This window comes from Hemicordylus capensis, chromosome 2 (genome assembly GCF_027244095.1).
Source record: "Hemicordylus capensis ecotype Gifberg chromosome 2, rHemCap1.1.pri, whole genome shotgun sequence".
Classification (NCBI taxonomy): domain Eukaryota; kingdom Metazoa; phylum Chordata; class Lepidosauria; order Squamata; family Cordylidae; genus Hemicordylus; species Hemicordylus capensis.
In genome coordinates this window covers 133,505,802-133,520,741 of record NC_069658.1, presented here as the reverse complement: position 1 = coordinate 133,520,741, position 14,940 = coordinate 133,505,802, and the positions used below count along the sequence as shown (strand labels likewise).

The following is a 14,940-nucleotide window of genomic DNA, read 5'->3' as shown; positions in this document are numbered from 1 at the left end:
AGTGTGTGCACACACGCTGGGTACTTGCGATCCGACGATGCAATGGGGTGGCAGGTAAGTACCCTGCCACCCCACCGGTCCCTTTTAAAGTGCAATGCTGGTGGGGGAAACACAGCGGGAGGGGTAAGAGCACCCTCTCCCACACTTAAATGTATTCCCCCCCCCCCGCCTTCGAACTGGCTGAACTGCCGATCTTTCAAACCTGTTTGGAGGCCCATAAAAGGGCCTCCAAACAGGTTCGTGCACATCCCTACAACCAATCTCCCTTGATAGCATAGAAAAGGAAGAGCATCTGAAGGCAATGTTTAGTAAAGAGTTCAAGAGTCTTGGGACTCTTATGATACATCGTGGTGTAGTGACTAAAAGACTGGGCTACTTATCATAAAGCCCCTGGTTTGTATCTTTCTTCTGTCATGAACTCACTAGATGGCTTAGGCAATCAGTCCCTTTGTTTCTCAGCCTGGGGTGGGCCTCCAATCTACAATATGTCCGTAATGATACAGACTTGCCTTAAATAGGGTTGCTGTAAGGTCGTAAGGCCTAGGGGCCTGTGGCAGCTCCCATCAACCCTAAGTGCTGCTCCCTGATTAACTGTTTAAGGAGCCTGTGTGATGCTACAGCTGAATCTGAAGACTGTATTCTGCACAGTCTCCCTGCTACCGTGTGGAGCTGACCATTCCTACAGTGTAGTGCTGCACTTTGCCCAGTGCCAGAGCTGCACTTCTCTTTTAAGGGAAACCCAGCCTTCCTGAGTCCCTGCACCATCTTGGAAGGCGTGCATGGAGTGCTGGGAAGCGTAGTCCTTCTCAGTGCTTTCCTCCTAGAGCTCTTAAGAGAGGGCTCTCTCTCTCTCTCTCTCTCTCTCTCTCTCTCTCTCTCTCTCTCTCTCTCTCATAAAGGGCCCTCCTAGCACTGAAGAAAGTGCAGTACTGTGGCTCTCATGCAGAGGGAAAATGGCTCTCACATTGAAGGTTTTTTGCCCAAATGTCCCCCACTTGAAAAATAGTGAAGAACACTGACTGCTGTAAGGATTGTAGTGAGATATGCTTGTGGACTCTTCTGAATACTCAAAAGCACTGTACAAATGCTTAGTATTTGTATTAAATATGTTTAGGGGACAAAAATGTCCTAATGGCACTTATAAAGGAAGGGGCAGTACCTACAGACACAATGTGTGTGTGTGTGTGTGTGTGGCGGGGGTGGTGGGGAGAATGTTGAGAATCTCTCCTCACAGAACTCTGCTCAAATATGACTTCGAAATTATGGCTGCTGCCTATCACGCTGAGTATGAATGGAGCACATGTCTATAAATCATGGCTTCTTCTTTTAAAATGAAGGTAGCACTGGCCCAATTCTCCCCTCATTGCCACAAGTGTATGGCAAAGGAGAGAGCCATGATTTGTTTATAACATTTATATCCCAGTTTTATTCTGTGCTAGAATTTGAGACAGTAACTGTGGTGTTCCCAGTTGGTCTCCCTTTGGCCGGACCCAGACCTGCATCTTTTCTCGAAGGTGGCTGTTTCATGGGCCTTCAGACCATGCCATGAGACCAGTGTATATTTATGGGTACACTTCATTTTTATTTATTTTTATTGTTTGATTTATATACCGCCTTTCATTAAAAACAATCTCAAGGCAGTTTACAGAAGTTAAAAAACATACAATAAAATGACAATAAAAATATTAAGCAAAAAATATAAAAACAACCCAAATTTAAAATCTATAAAATAAAAGCATAAAAAACTATACACGGGTAAAAACACATAGAAGCAACAATAAAAACAATCATGTAAAAGCCTGGATAAAAAGCCAAGATTTAACAAGCTTTCTAAAAACTGTGATGGAGTCTGAGGAGCGAATGGCCACTGGGAGAGCATTCCAGAGTCTGGGGGCAGCAACAGCGAAGGCCCTGTCCTGGGTGCACAACAACCGAGCCTCCCTCATTGTCGGCACTCGGAGCAGAGCCCCCTCAGATGACCTTGTCAAGTGGGCAGCAACCTTGAATTGGACCCGGAAACGAACTGGCAGCCAGTGAAACTCTTTCAGAATGGGTGTGATGTGCTCCCATCGGGCAGCTCCAGATAAAACCCTAGCTGCCGCGTATTGCACTAACTGCAGTTTCCGGATATTCTTCAAGGGCAGCCCCACATAGATTGCATTACAGTAATCCAGCCGCGACGTGACTAAGGCGTGGGTAACCGTGGCCAGATCTGCCTTCTCGAGAAAGGGACGCAGCTGGTGCACCAGCCGAAGCCGTGCAAAGGCACCCCTGGCCACCGCCTCCACCTGAGTTTCCAAAAGCAGAGCCGGGTCCAGTAGTACCCGCAAGCTGCGTACTTGCTCCTTCAAGGGGAGTGCAACCCCATCCAGAACCGGTAAAATCTCCTCATCCCGATTGGCTCTCCTTACTGACAAACAGTACCTCCGTCTAGTCTGGATTCAATTTCAGTTTATTAGCCCACATCAAAACCATCATGGCCTCCAATCCCCAATTCAGAACATACACCGCCTCCCTAGGATCAGGTGACAAGGAGAGATAGAGCTGAGTGTCATCCGCATATTGCTGACAACTCAGTCCAAGTCCCCGGATGACCTTTCCCAGCGGTTTCATGTAGATGTTAAACAGCATGGGGGACAAGACCGAACCCTGCGGGACCCCACAGGCCAATGGCCACGGAGCCGAGCAGTAGTCCCCCAGCACCACCTTCTGGACCCTCCCCTCAAGAAAGGACCAGAACCACTGCAACGCAGTACCTCCGACTCCCATACTCGAGAGGCGGCCCAGAACGTTCATGACCGACACATCAGAACCCAAATGCAAAATGTCCCTTCAGGCAGTCTTGTCATAGCTTTCTCACCCACTAAGCTAGAGCAAAAGCATGCCCACTGGTTTCCAGGCTAGAGGGGAGAGGGAGGGGATGGGGAAGACATAGCACTCCACTGATCCCTATCCTTGCATCTTTATCACAAGCTTGCTGTAATGTACCCTGGGAAAGACAGCTCTCTTACAACAATGGCTTTTCTGGCCCCTACAAACAGCAGCCTAGCCAGGGAAAAAAATCATTTTCTGCGACAGAACCATCTCTGATGGGCACAAGCCAGCCAAATTAACTCTCCTATTCAGAGGCGCTCTAAGCCCCGGACCTTGGGGGCCTGGCCTGTGGCCTCCAAGGTCCAGAGGCGTCCAATGGACTGGGGGGCCTCCGGGGGGCACCTGCTGCCCCCCACTGCCCTGCCAAACCACGGTTATCTTACTTTAGTTACTTTACTTTAGCTGCTAATGTGTGGGGTAGGGGTGAGCCGAGCAGGCCTCCCCCTGCCCCGTGGTGGCAGTGGCCAGAATGGCTGCTGGGCCTGCCTGCCTGTCCCTGCCCAGCGGTCCTTGCAAACTGTGAGGAGCTCCAGTGAGCCTGCACAGAAAGGAGCACCTTGCAGTTTGTAAGGACAGGCGGGCCCAGCGGCCACTCCAGACACCACCACCATGGGGCGGGGGGAGGCCTGCTCCACTCACCCCTCACCCTGCCCCACACATTGGCAGCTAAAGTAAAGGAACTAAAGTAAGATAACCATTGTTTGGCATGGCAGGGCAGCAGCGAGGCAGGTGTGGGGTGGTGGCAGGAGCCCCCCTCCCCCAGATGCAGGGAGGCCTCACGGTGGGGGGGGACCTCACGGAAAGGGCATCCGGGCACCAGTTTTGCCTAGGTGCGCCCCTGCTCCCATTGCAATGAATTGGATCTAAAATGTTTAACTTTGACCGGGTCATACATGTTGTTTTAGCTCTGCCCAAATCTGGATATTAGTTACAGCCACTCCATAATACTAAGAGCCTCGTCTCACGAGCAGTGAGAAGGGCTCCAGAATGGACTGCGGGGAAGGTGGGTTAAACCAACCTTCACCAGAGATAATCCATCAGGCGTTGCTGGGCATGCTCACCGCATGTCCAGATGGTTCCCCGCATGCCCAGGCAGCGGGGAGGGGAGGGGGCCAGAATGTGTTGTCCCTGTCCCTGGAAATACCAGGATGCACCGTGCAAGTGCATGGTTTATCATGGGGATCCCCCCTCCCCTCCCTGGGCTCCCCGCAGTCTGGTAGCCACGGCTGCAAACAGCCACGGCTTCCAGATGATCAGAAAAACAGGGTTAAGGGAGCACTCAATCCCTTAACCTCGTTTTTAAGGGTAGCTAGTTAGGCGGGTTTGCCGCCATGGTGCCACCAGGATCAGCCCGATCCTGGTGGTTCACACATGTGTGCAAAACCAGGCTGGGCTCCCTTGGCCCCATTTTGCACACACATATGAATAGCCTCTAAGAGTCCATTCAGATGTTATGCTTTGGGGTGTGGGTTCTCCCATTTTGTAAATGTTCACACATGTTTTATTGGTAACACCTGGATCTGATGTACATACCTGGATAATGATTCCATTTTTGGTAAATACAGGGTGTGTGTGTGTGTGTGTGTGTGTGTGTGTGTGTGTGTGTGTGTGTGACCAATTCATACAATATGCTTATGCATATGTGCATGAAGAAATGTCATTTTGGAATCAGCAATAATCCCGAGAGGACAAGGGAAAGGGCTGTCAGTCACCCTTTCTCAAAACAAAAGGCATCCAACACAGCCAGTCCTGCAGAGAATGAAAAAGGGGAAGAAGAAAAACTGCAACAGGTTGGTTATATTCTCTCCCAGACAACTACAAAAGTAGATAATGAGGCAATCCTGGCTTTAGAGGAAAAAATGCAGGAGCCTTGAGGCTAAGCCGGATGAAATGGGAAAGGAAAAGCATCAATGCCACAGTTGCTTAATAGGACTTGGGAAGACAAGAGTCCATCTAAGAGGATTTATGTCAATTCCAAACCAAGAAAAGGGGATGCTGTATTTTAAGAAGGTTGTTCCATCGGCAAATGCTACCCAGTCATTTTCTGCAACAAGAATGAAACTAGATTCCTGATTCTTAGAGAAAGGGTCAGTTCAAAGGTTACAGGCATAGGGTATGGAGACCACCCCAAATGCTTTGACATTATGATGCTTCACACAGGCACCATAACGTTTTTGGCATACACTTACCGTATGAATGACCCCGGTCACACATACCGGACGTCACCAAAATATGTTTTCCAGTGGTCATTTTTCCATCTGAGGACAGAAAGAGCTTGCAACACTGAGCATGCATTTTTAAATTTCCTGTTGAAGTGGAAGACAGGAGAGCTCAAGCTCCTCCCACCTGTTCCAAATGTAACTGTCTAGCCCCCCGCCCATTTGCTATGCAACGCCTCTAAATTCCTGCTTACCACAGCAGGTTGGAGAAGGGACACAGCTGGGGAGAGAAAAGGTAGGAGCAGCCTTCTTTCCAGTGCTCACCTTTGGAATGGAAGGAGCCATCTGCAACTGCGCAGAAGCCATTTTAAGTTTTTTCACAGCAGTCCCATCACGCCACACCATAGGGACTGACTCTCAAGTGGCACTGTAGCCGTAGTGGGTCCCTAACGATGATGCAGGGCTATTCAAATCTATATCAGTGACTATGACTCCAGAATCAGGGAGTTGTAATTAGTCTAGATTAATTGAGAATAAACATGTGATCTTGAGAACAGGCCTTATTAAAGGTAAAAATGTTTGAGCTAACAGAAGAATTAATTGATATTTTGAAAAGACATATTTATTTATTTATCATGTTTGATAAATAAATCAAATATGTAGCTGCAGAGGGTCTTGGATGACGTGGATTATCTAGATCTTTTTCAATATGGTTTACACCCTGCATATGGGACTAAAACTGTCTCGGTCGCTCTAGTGGATGACCTATGTCAGGAGCTTGACAGGGGAGGTGTGTCTCTTCTGGTTCTGCTGACCTCATAGGAACATAGGAAGCTGCCATATACTTCAAAAACATAGGACCATTTCGCTCAGTATTGTCTTCACAGACTGGCAACAGCTTCTCCAAGGTTGTAGGCAGGAGTCTCTCTCAGCCCTATCTTGGAGATGTTGCTAGGGAGGAAAATTGGAACCTTCTGCTCTTCCCTTGAGGAGAATATCTTTCAGTGCTCACACATCAAGTCTCCCATTCATATGCAACTAGGGCAGACCCTGCTTAGCTAAGGGGACAAGTCATGTTTGCTACCAAAAGACCAGCTCTCCTCTCCTCTCAGCAGCATTCGATACCATCGACCATGGTATCCTTCTGGACTGCCTCTTGAGTATAGGAATTGGAGATGCTGCTTTGGAGTTGCTTTGTCCTTTCTTGGGGAGAAGGTCCAGAAGGTGGTGCTGGGGGACTACTGCTTGGCTTCATGGCCACTGGCCTGTGGGGTCCCACAGTGTTCAGTTTTGTCCCCCATGCTGTTTAACAACTACATGAAACCTCTGGGAGAGGTCTTCCAGGGACTTGTTGTCAGCAATATGCAGACAACACTCAGCTCTATCTCACCTTATCACCTGATCCTGGGAAGGCAGTGGATGTCCTGAATCGGGGGTTGGAGGCCATGCTGGGTTGGATGTGGGCTAAGAAACTGAGATTGAATTTGGAAAAGATGGCGGTAATGTTGGTCAGTAGGAGAGCCAATCGGGTTGAGGAGATTCTACCAGTTCTGGATGGGGTTGCACTCCCCTTGAAAGAGCAAGTATGCAGCTTGGGGGTACTTCTGGATCTGGATCTGCTTTTGGAAGCTTTGCACGGCTTCGGGTAGTGTGCCAGTGGCGTCACTTTCTCAAGAAGGCAGATCTGGCCACAACTGCCCACACCTTAGTCACATCACAGCTGGATTACTGTAATGCAATCTACGTGGGGCTGCCCTTGAATAATATTCGGAAACTGCAGCTAGTGCAAAATACGGCAGCTAGGATTTTATCTGGATCTGCCTGCTGGGATCACATCACACCCATTTTGAAAGAGCTGCACTGGCTGGCAATTTGTTTCTGGGTCCAATTCAAGGTGCTCGTTTTGACCTTTAAAGCTCTTAACAGTTTGAGCCTAGATACCTGAGGGACTGCTTGTTCCCAAAGGTTGCTGCCCACTTGTCGAGGTCATTGGGGGCCTCTGCTCTGGGTGCCGACAATGAGGGAGGCTCGGCTGCCATGCATGTGGGACAGGGCCTTCTCAGTTGTTGCCCCCAGATTTTTGAATGCTCTCCCGGTGGCCATCAGTTCCTCAGTCTCCATCAAAGTTTTTAGAAAGCATGTGAAATCTTGGCTTTTTGCCATGCTTTTATATGATTATTCCTATTGCTGCTGCTTTGTATCTTGTATGGTTATATTGCGCTTGTTTTTTAATCTTTTAATCAGATCTGTATTTTTATATTCTAGCTCATATTTTAATTCTGTAATTTTTGTAGTCTTGTTTTAACTTTTGTGTCAACCGCCTTGATATTGTTTTAATGAAAGGTCGTATAGAAATTTAAAAATAAATAAATTAAATAATTAAATTTAATTAAATTATAGACTGCCTGATAAATGTATCCCTAGGCGGTGTACATGGTTTAAAAATGCAACCATACAAACAGAATAAAAACAATTAGAACATTTTTATTGAGTGGAAACAACAATTAAAATAGTTTTTAAATATTTTAAACTAAAAGCCTGAAAAAACAGGTGCATCTTAAGGGTATTTTTAAAGGCAGCCAGAAATAGAGAAACTCTTATTTTGTCAGGGAGTGCATTCTATGGGGCAGCCATAGAGAGTCATTGCCAAACAAGCCGGTGGCAACTGTAAGCAGGCCTCCCCAAATGATCTTAATAGGGGGCAGGGTTCATGACAAAGAAAGTGCTCTCTTAAATACCCTGGACCCAAGCTGTCATGGGCTTTATAGGCAGTAATAACCAGCACTTTATATTTTTCTTGGAAACATATCACACCCAATACAGATCAGGGGCGGAGGGTAGTTTCTTTGTGTTGTCCCAGAGACCAGTCTGACTGCCGCATTCTGCACCAGTTGTAATGATCTAAAACAGGGATTCTCAACGTTGGATCCCCAGATGTTTTTGTACCAACTCCCATAATCCCCAGTCCCAGTGGCCTTTGGTTGGGAATTATAGATGTTGAAGTCCAAAAACATCTGGGGACCCAACGTTGAGAATCCTTGATCTAGAACAACACAAAGTAAACATATATCTAGAACAACACAGTCTAAACACACTGGCACTGCTCCTGTTTACATTTCTGCTGATGTTTTCTCCTATTAAAGAAAGAAGAACCCAAATGCATTCACTTTTAAGTCTTGCTCCACCATATAGTTTGATAACATCAGTTCAATATATTCCATACATGGCCTATTATCCCACTGCTGTGTATTCACTTTCTGTATTCCCCCTCAGGTGCTCCGTGAATCAGTCTAGATTCAGTTTTGGATTGTTTGGCAGATTGTTTGGCAGATTGTTAATTTTGTTTTAAATTCTGGCTTGTAATGCACTTAAGACCCAAGAATAAGGAAATTGCTTCCTTGTCAGGTGTCCAGTGACAATTACAAACAGGCCACAAGGAAGGAAGGATCTGTACAGTAGAGTGTTTTTGAAGGCTTTATTCCAGATGGAAAGGAAAGGTATGTCTACAGTAGATGGTAACTGATTATTATTGAGATTGTTTATGGTAGTGAATCATAGGGTCATTCTTGTGTTACAAATTAATCTTTATGTTTCGTGTTGCAATCAAGTTTCAAGACATTCATTGTGTGTAACAAAAGGAAATTGTTATTGGTTACTCTTTTTCTAGAAGTTAGAAAAGGGGCCCAAAACATCAAATTAAAAAATGGGCTTATGGGTTGTGGTTCAGTATTTTCCAGAAGGCAGGTTTATCAATGCTGCTGCCAGTCTGTGTAGACAATACTGAGCTAAATGGACCAATAGTCTGATTTCATTGGCTAAAAACAATTAAAACAGTTTAAAATTAATTTCAGTTAAAAGCCTGAGAAAACAGTTGTGTCTTGACGGTCTTCCTAAAAGCAAACAGAGATGAAGATGCTCTTATTTTGACAGGGAGTACATTCCAGAGTCCTGGGGTAGCTACAGAGAAGGCTCAGCCCCACATCTCCACCAAATGAGCTGATAGCAACCGTAATCAGACCTCCCTCAGATCCATCTCCAGCACAGCATCCCTCTAGTGGCTGCTGGTGTCTCTCTTATGTTTCTCTTTTAGATTGTAAGCCCTTTGGGGACAGGGAGCCATTTTATTTATTTATTGGTTTGTTTGTTCTTTATTTATTTATTTATATCAATTTAAACCGCTTTTTGTTGAAAAGCGGTATATAAATATTTTTTTTGTATTTGTATTTCAGATGATCTTAATAAGTGACAGGGTTTGTGACAAAAAAGAAGTTCTCTTAAGTACCCTGGACCCAAGCTGTTGATATTATTAATGTATTAAATACATGAATATATATGCAATGTTGATGTATGAAAGCTTAATCTGCCATCTGCTGGGGTCAAGAAGGGACCCTAAGACTGTTTTGTTGCTGCAGGACAACCCTACAGGAAAGTGTGAAGGGAAGAGGATGCAGGGGTCTAATGAGGCAGTTAATTGTCTTTTGGCAGTTAATTGTAGTTCTATATCATGTCTGTCTATAATTACTAGTGATCATCAAAGATTGATGCATACATTTTTAATATTAATTAGTTTTATATCATGATGTTCCCTTGGATGTGTCTTTGCTTTTCATGATCTAGTTGCCATATTTGCATTGGAAAGGGATTTTTTTTCCTCCAAGCCATTTGCTTGGGGTCTCTGTAGTTTCACCATAGACTGAATGTTTGAGCCATATGAGTTTGCTGTATGAACCAAACTGTGAATTGATGTGGACCCCTAGAATTGGTAAAACCTGTATGTGAATGGCTCATTGGTACAAATTTTGAGAATGGACTATTACCATATATGTCTTTAGCCTCAGTCTGCCCATTTTGTGGCTCACTCAGCCAAGCACAGCCTACTAGGAGCTCTCCAAATCTTCTAGTTTTGCTGACTGCCTTGTCATTAGCCACTTACACCTGGTTAGTCATAGAAGTGGCTATGCATTTGGCTTGGTGGCTCACAGGTTGGGCAGGCCTGCTGTACTCCTAAAAGTCATTTCTATGTCTTTATGGTGTTTTTTAAAATGAATTGGAATAAAAACCATGACTAGAAAGAAAAGCCACTAGCCCTATTCCACAAATGCTTGCAGAAGAGTTCACATGGTGCTGTAAAAGTAAGTTGAGCAACAGTCCTTCCTCATAGTTTTGCACTAGAGGAAAAACATAGTTAGATTTAGTTTCACTTTTCTCATGCAAATCTTGACCATGAGATGTAAAACAACCTTTCTGTGAGCAGAAGACACTTTGGATCCTACCCATAGCATGTGAATAGAACCATTGTTCCTTGTCCTACAAGTGCTTCTAGCAGGATAGAGACAGATCCTTCCTTTTTTCTTGTGCTAAAGTATAATCTTTAGGCAATGTGGCTTCCTTGTTGAGGATGTTGTGTTGTTGTTGTTGTTGTTTAAAGCAAAAGCATAACAGTCCGCAGGTGGATATATGCCCCACAGTGGCTGGTGTGCATACAGAGAATCCTTCCAATACAGGGGATGGGTATTGGTCCAGTACCTGTTTTTCATTCACACATGCCAGTTTAGCATCAAGTAATGACTTGCTTGTGTGAGCAAGCCATCATAAATGAATCAGGTTGAGTTTTCATATCATCTTTCGTCAGTTCAAATGCTTTTCATCAGTTGAATCAGCTTTTACATTCAGTTGCCAGTTGTCAAGTGCCGAATAATCAATTGTAAAGAAACTAAGTAATGTACATTCTTATGTGAACTAGGGCTGGTGTAAAGAGAAACAGATATGACTTTGATATTGGCACATCTAACCATTTTAACATTTGGTCTTAACACAGAGGTATAGGATCGATGTAAACAAAAAGGAACATCAAAAGAAGCTATTTTATAGCTAGGAAACCAAAACATGCCTTATCATCAGATATTTTCTCCAGAAGAGTAAGATATTCTTTTATATATTTTCCAGGTTGGAACAAGAAATAGGAAAACTGGAAAACGAAGAATCTCAGATATCTGCCAAAGAGCGAATCATCTTAGAAAAACTAAAGGAAACTGAGAAATCCTTTGAGGACTTGCAAAAGGTAAAATTATAATCTTCAGATAAAGCATGGGAGTTGAAGAGGCAATAATATGGACATTAAAAGGGTTAAAGAAATTTAAGATTAAATAAAGATAATTCAGTGAGGCTGTTCACATGATGGGAGGAAATTGGGCTAGCGGAAGCTAGCCCGATTTCCTCCCATCATGAGAACCACCGGGCTCGGCTGTGAGCCCAGTGGTTCTTAAGCGGGCTACCCCTTTAAATAGCCCAGCAGTTAAACCGGGTTTGTGGAGCAAACACTCTGCAAACCTGGTTTTTCGGCTCATGAGTTGCCATGGTACGATTCCGCGGTGTGGGTACTCACGAGGAGACCCCCAACCAGGAGGCTGAAAAGCAGCCTCCCGGCTCGGGGGTCTCTCCAGCATGCCCTGCGCACTCGCGCAGGGCATGTTGGCACTTCTGGGGGCCGTGTGACCCCCGAACTCCCCAGCCGGCTCCGTGACGGAGCTGGCAGTCGTGTGGGTGGCCACTGTGGCCTCCCAGAGCAGACTGTCTGCTTGTGTTCAGGGAGAGCTGGCTAAACCCGCTCTCCCCACTCACCATCCCCAGGCGGCTCCCACTGATCGTGGGAACCGCCTCAGTGTGTAACTAGAAGTAGGCCAGGATATTTAAATATTAATAATCTTAAATACTATTAAATGTTAATATTAAGATCAATATTAAATACTGAAAACATGTATTATGTTAAGAGTTAAAGCTAATATACGGATTATACAAGAGAACCTTGTTATTCACAGAACCACAATTTGCGGTTCTGTATATCTGTGGGGTGTCTCATAGACATCCTTTTTCAGTATCCATGGATACAAAGGGGTTAAAGTCCGCAGTTCCTAGAGGGCTGGAAGTGACCACGGAGGTCACTTCCAGGCACTATTTTGTCTCTCAGAACCCAGGAAGAGATAGGAGGAGCCATTTTGTGGCTCATTTTTAAAAAACAGGCTTTCCCCCATGATTTTACAGTTTGCGGGGGCATTTTACCCTTTGGAGGGCATTCCTGGGCACACTGGGGACCTGCAGAGTATGCCAAAGTAAGTTCTGGGCCATTTGGGGGGTATTTTGGCACTTTCAAAAAATTTCCCCTCCAGTCTGGAACCTAACCCCCCTTTCCCCATTCCATTCCATTCCTTGCGGCACTAGGCAAGGAATGGAACCCCCGTGAGTAATGAGGTTCTCCTGTACTGCAAAACCAAGCTTACTGTAAGAATATTAATTGTACACATATTGTTTATATTTAACCATCATGCACTGTAGACATTCCAGTGAGTTATGGAAAATTCCAAGTGTAATAGTACAACCACATATTCATGTGTGTTGCTAAGATTCTTGATAAGAAACTCCATACTTTTGTTTAAAAAACCCAACACATTTTAGTAAGACAGCACTGTTGATTTGCTGAAAGTTTTCGAACAAAAGAAGGCTTGTCCAAAGAGTTGGAAGAAATGCATTTTTGCTTGTATGAACTAAGAACATGCAGATTGGAAATGACAAAATTCTGCAGTCACAAGGGGAATATCCACAGAATATTCCAAAAAGCTTGTTTATTTCCCCAAGTTGTTAGTCCTCTTAATATAGCAACTTGCTACTACTTGAAGAAGCTTACCTTTTTCCCCAGAGGGAAGGTATCAGAGGTAATATCTATACTATAGTACAGAGTTAAGCTGGTTTGCTGTTCAGATCCTCTCCACAGGGAATCCTGGGAATTCCTACTTTGTGGGGATAGCTATGGATCTGTAACAAAGAATCCACGTCACCCCCAACAAGGTACAATTCTCAGGGCTTTGCAGTTAAAAACGTGATGATTAAATTGCTTTTTAAAATGTAATGGACGTTTGTCTTTATTGCACTATGCACATTCCTATCTGTACCCTGTATTTGAGGGGGACTGTACCCAGGTGCACTTTTTAAACAGACACATATACAGTCTGTACATTTGTCAGACATTTACAGTCTGACACATGTACAGTCATTCACACAAAAATGTGTACAGACCGTAACCTACATACACCAGAACCTACATACAGCATAATGTCTGAATAGGACTTACGGATGATGATGATGATGATGATGATGATGATGATGATGATGATGATGATAGCCACTATCTTAAGAGCTCGTGTAGTGTTGTGGCTAAGTGCATGAGCTGTAAATCAGGACGTCACCAGTTCAGTCTTGTCTCATTCATGAACTCACTAGGTGACCTTGGCCAAGCCACTATCTGTCTTCCTCAGCCCTCCATCCACCATATAAATATAATTGATATAGATATAATGACTTGGATCCAAAGAGGTAGATGCATAAGCAGATGGCCTAAGGTGAGGTCTCTGATTTTCAACCATTTCTCCTCCCAAGCCACTTGCCATGATGTTCAAGAGGGTCCTCCAGTCCTCGGGAGTAGTTTTTAGGAGTGCAGGGAACTACCAAGGGAAGAGGGAAGTGGAAAAGACCCATTCAGTGAATGAAGTTAGGAGCCAAGCCAGCTATACTCCTGATAGGACTATTGCAGACATACGGTAATCCAAAAGCCTTCAGTTTAAGTTTTTGGTTTAAGAAAGAAAAAGTCAGTTCTTACTTGTGCTCTTAAAAGCATGGAAATAGCAAGTTAAGATACCCATCTTAACTTCTCTGCCATATAAACTGTAAAGAATTTTGTACAGCCTTGAATATTTTGCTTGCTCCATGAATCCATTTCTGTCTGGTTGCATTCCACCCCAGTCCAGTCTTGCGCTGAAAGACCAAAACAAAGTGTGTGGATGCATGGGACCTAATTTGTAAGCCAGCATAATATACAAGACTGTACAAAGTCATTATCTGGCACCAAAGATAAAATTGACACCTTAACTAGTTTATTTAAAATATTTCTATCCTACCACTCGAGTGCAATACTGCTCAAGGCAACTTTAAAAAATTATAATAAACATTATTATATAATTACAATAAAACAATTGATATAGTGTAATAAAACAACATAACAGAATAAGTAAAATATCTAAAAACAGGACTAAGTTAAAACCAGATTTAAAAGTTGAAATTTTAAAAGTTAGAAAGTTAAAAACCCAATCAATAAAGCGCTAGATAAAACACTAAAAAGCCTCTCTAAAAAGATGGGTTCTCAGATGTTTGTTAAAAATCCTGAGGGAGGGAGCACAGCATTGCTCTTCTAGGAAGATACTCCAAAACCGAGGGACCACAACTAAAAAGTCCCTGAGGCTATTCCCACGAGCAGCAAAAATCGGGCTAGGAGGGCCTAGCCTTATTTTTGTTGCTCGTGTAAACTACCAGGCCAGCCTGGTGGCTTACAAGCGGCTAGCCTGCTTAAGTAGCCCACCCCTTAGCCCAGGTTAGTGGAGCAAGAGCTCTGCAAACCGGGGTTAACAGATCGTGAGTTGCCGCGGCGTGACTCCACGCTGCAGCAACTCACAAGGAGACCCCCGACCGGGAGGCTGAAAAGCAGCCTCCCGGCTCGGGGGTCTCTCCAGCATGCCCTGCGCACTCGCGCAGGGCATGCTAGAACTACCGGGGGCCGCGTGGCCCCCAAACTCCCTAACCCCCACCGGCTCCGTGACAGAGCCGGCTGTCGTGTGGGTGGCCGCAGCAGCCACCCAGGCAGGACTTGCTGCTTGTCTGTGCAAACCCTCCCCAGGCTCTTCTCACGGATTGTGAGAAGAGCGTTCCTGTCTCTAGTTCCTTCCTGGCGAATCTCAGTTAGTGGCAGGGCTGTAGGCGCAGCCCAGGGTGCTGAACAAAGAGCCCTAACAGATTTGTATGGGCAAGTGCAGGCCCAGGCCATGTAGGACTTTAAAGATTTAAAAAAGCATCTTGAAGCAAA

At 44.8% G+C, this 14,940-nt stretch overlaps 1 protein-coding gene across 6 annotated transcripts in view; it reads left to right on the top strand.

The window, feature by feature from the left end:
• The window catches only part of PALM2AKAP2 (PALM2 and AKAP2 fusion), a 392,130-nt gene that overhangs the window by 159,273 nt on the left and 217,917 nt on the right, over positions 1–14,940 (top strand). For all 6 annotated transcript variants that reach the window (XM_053289405.1, XM_053289406.1, XM_053289407.1 and 3 more), the window contains one exon: positions 10,980–11,094. In XM_053289405.1, the coding sequence (XP_053145380.1) occupies positions 10,980–11,094 (115 nt within the window). The remainder of the gene's footprint in view (positions 1–10,979; positions 11,095–14,940) is intronic.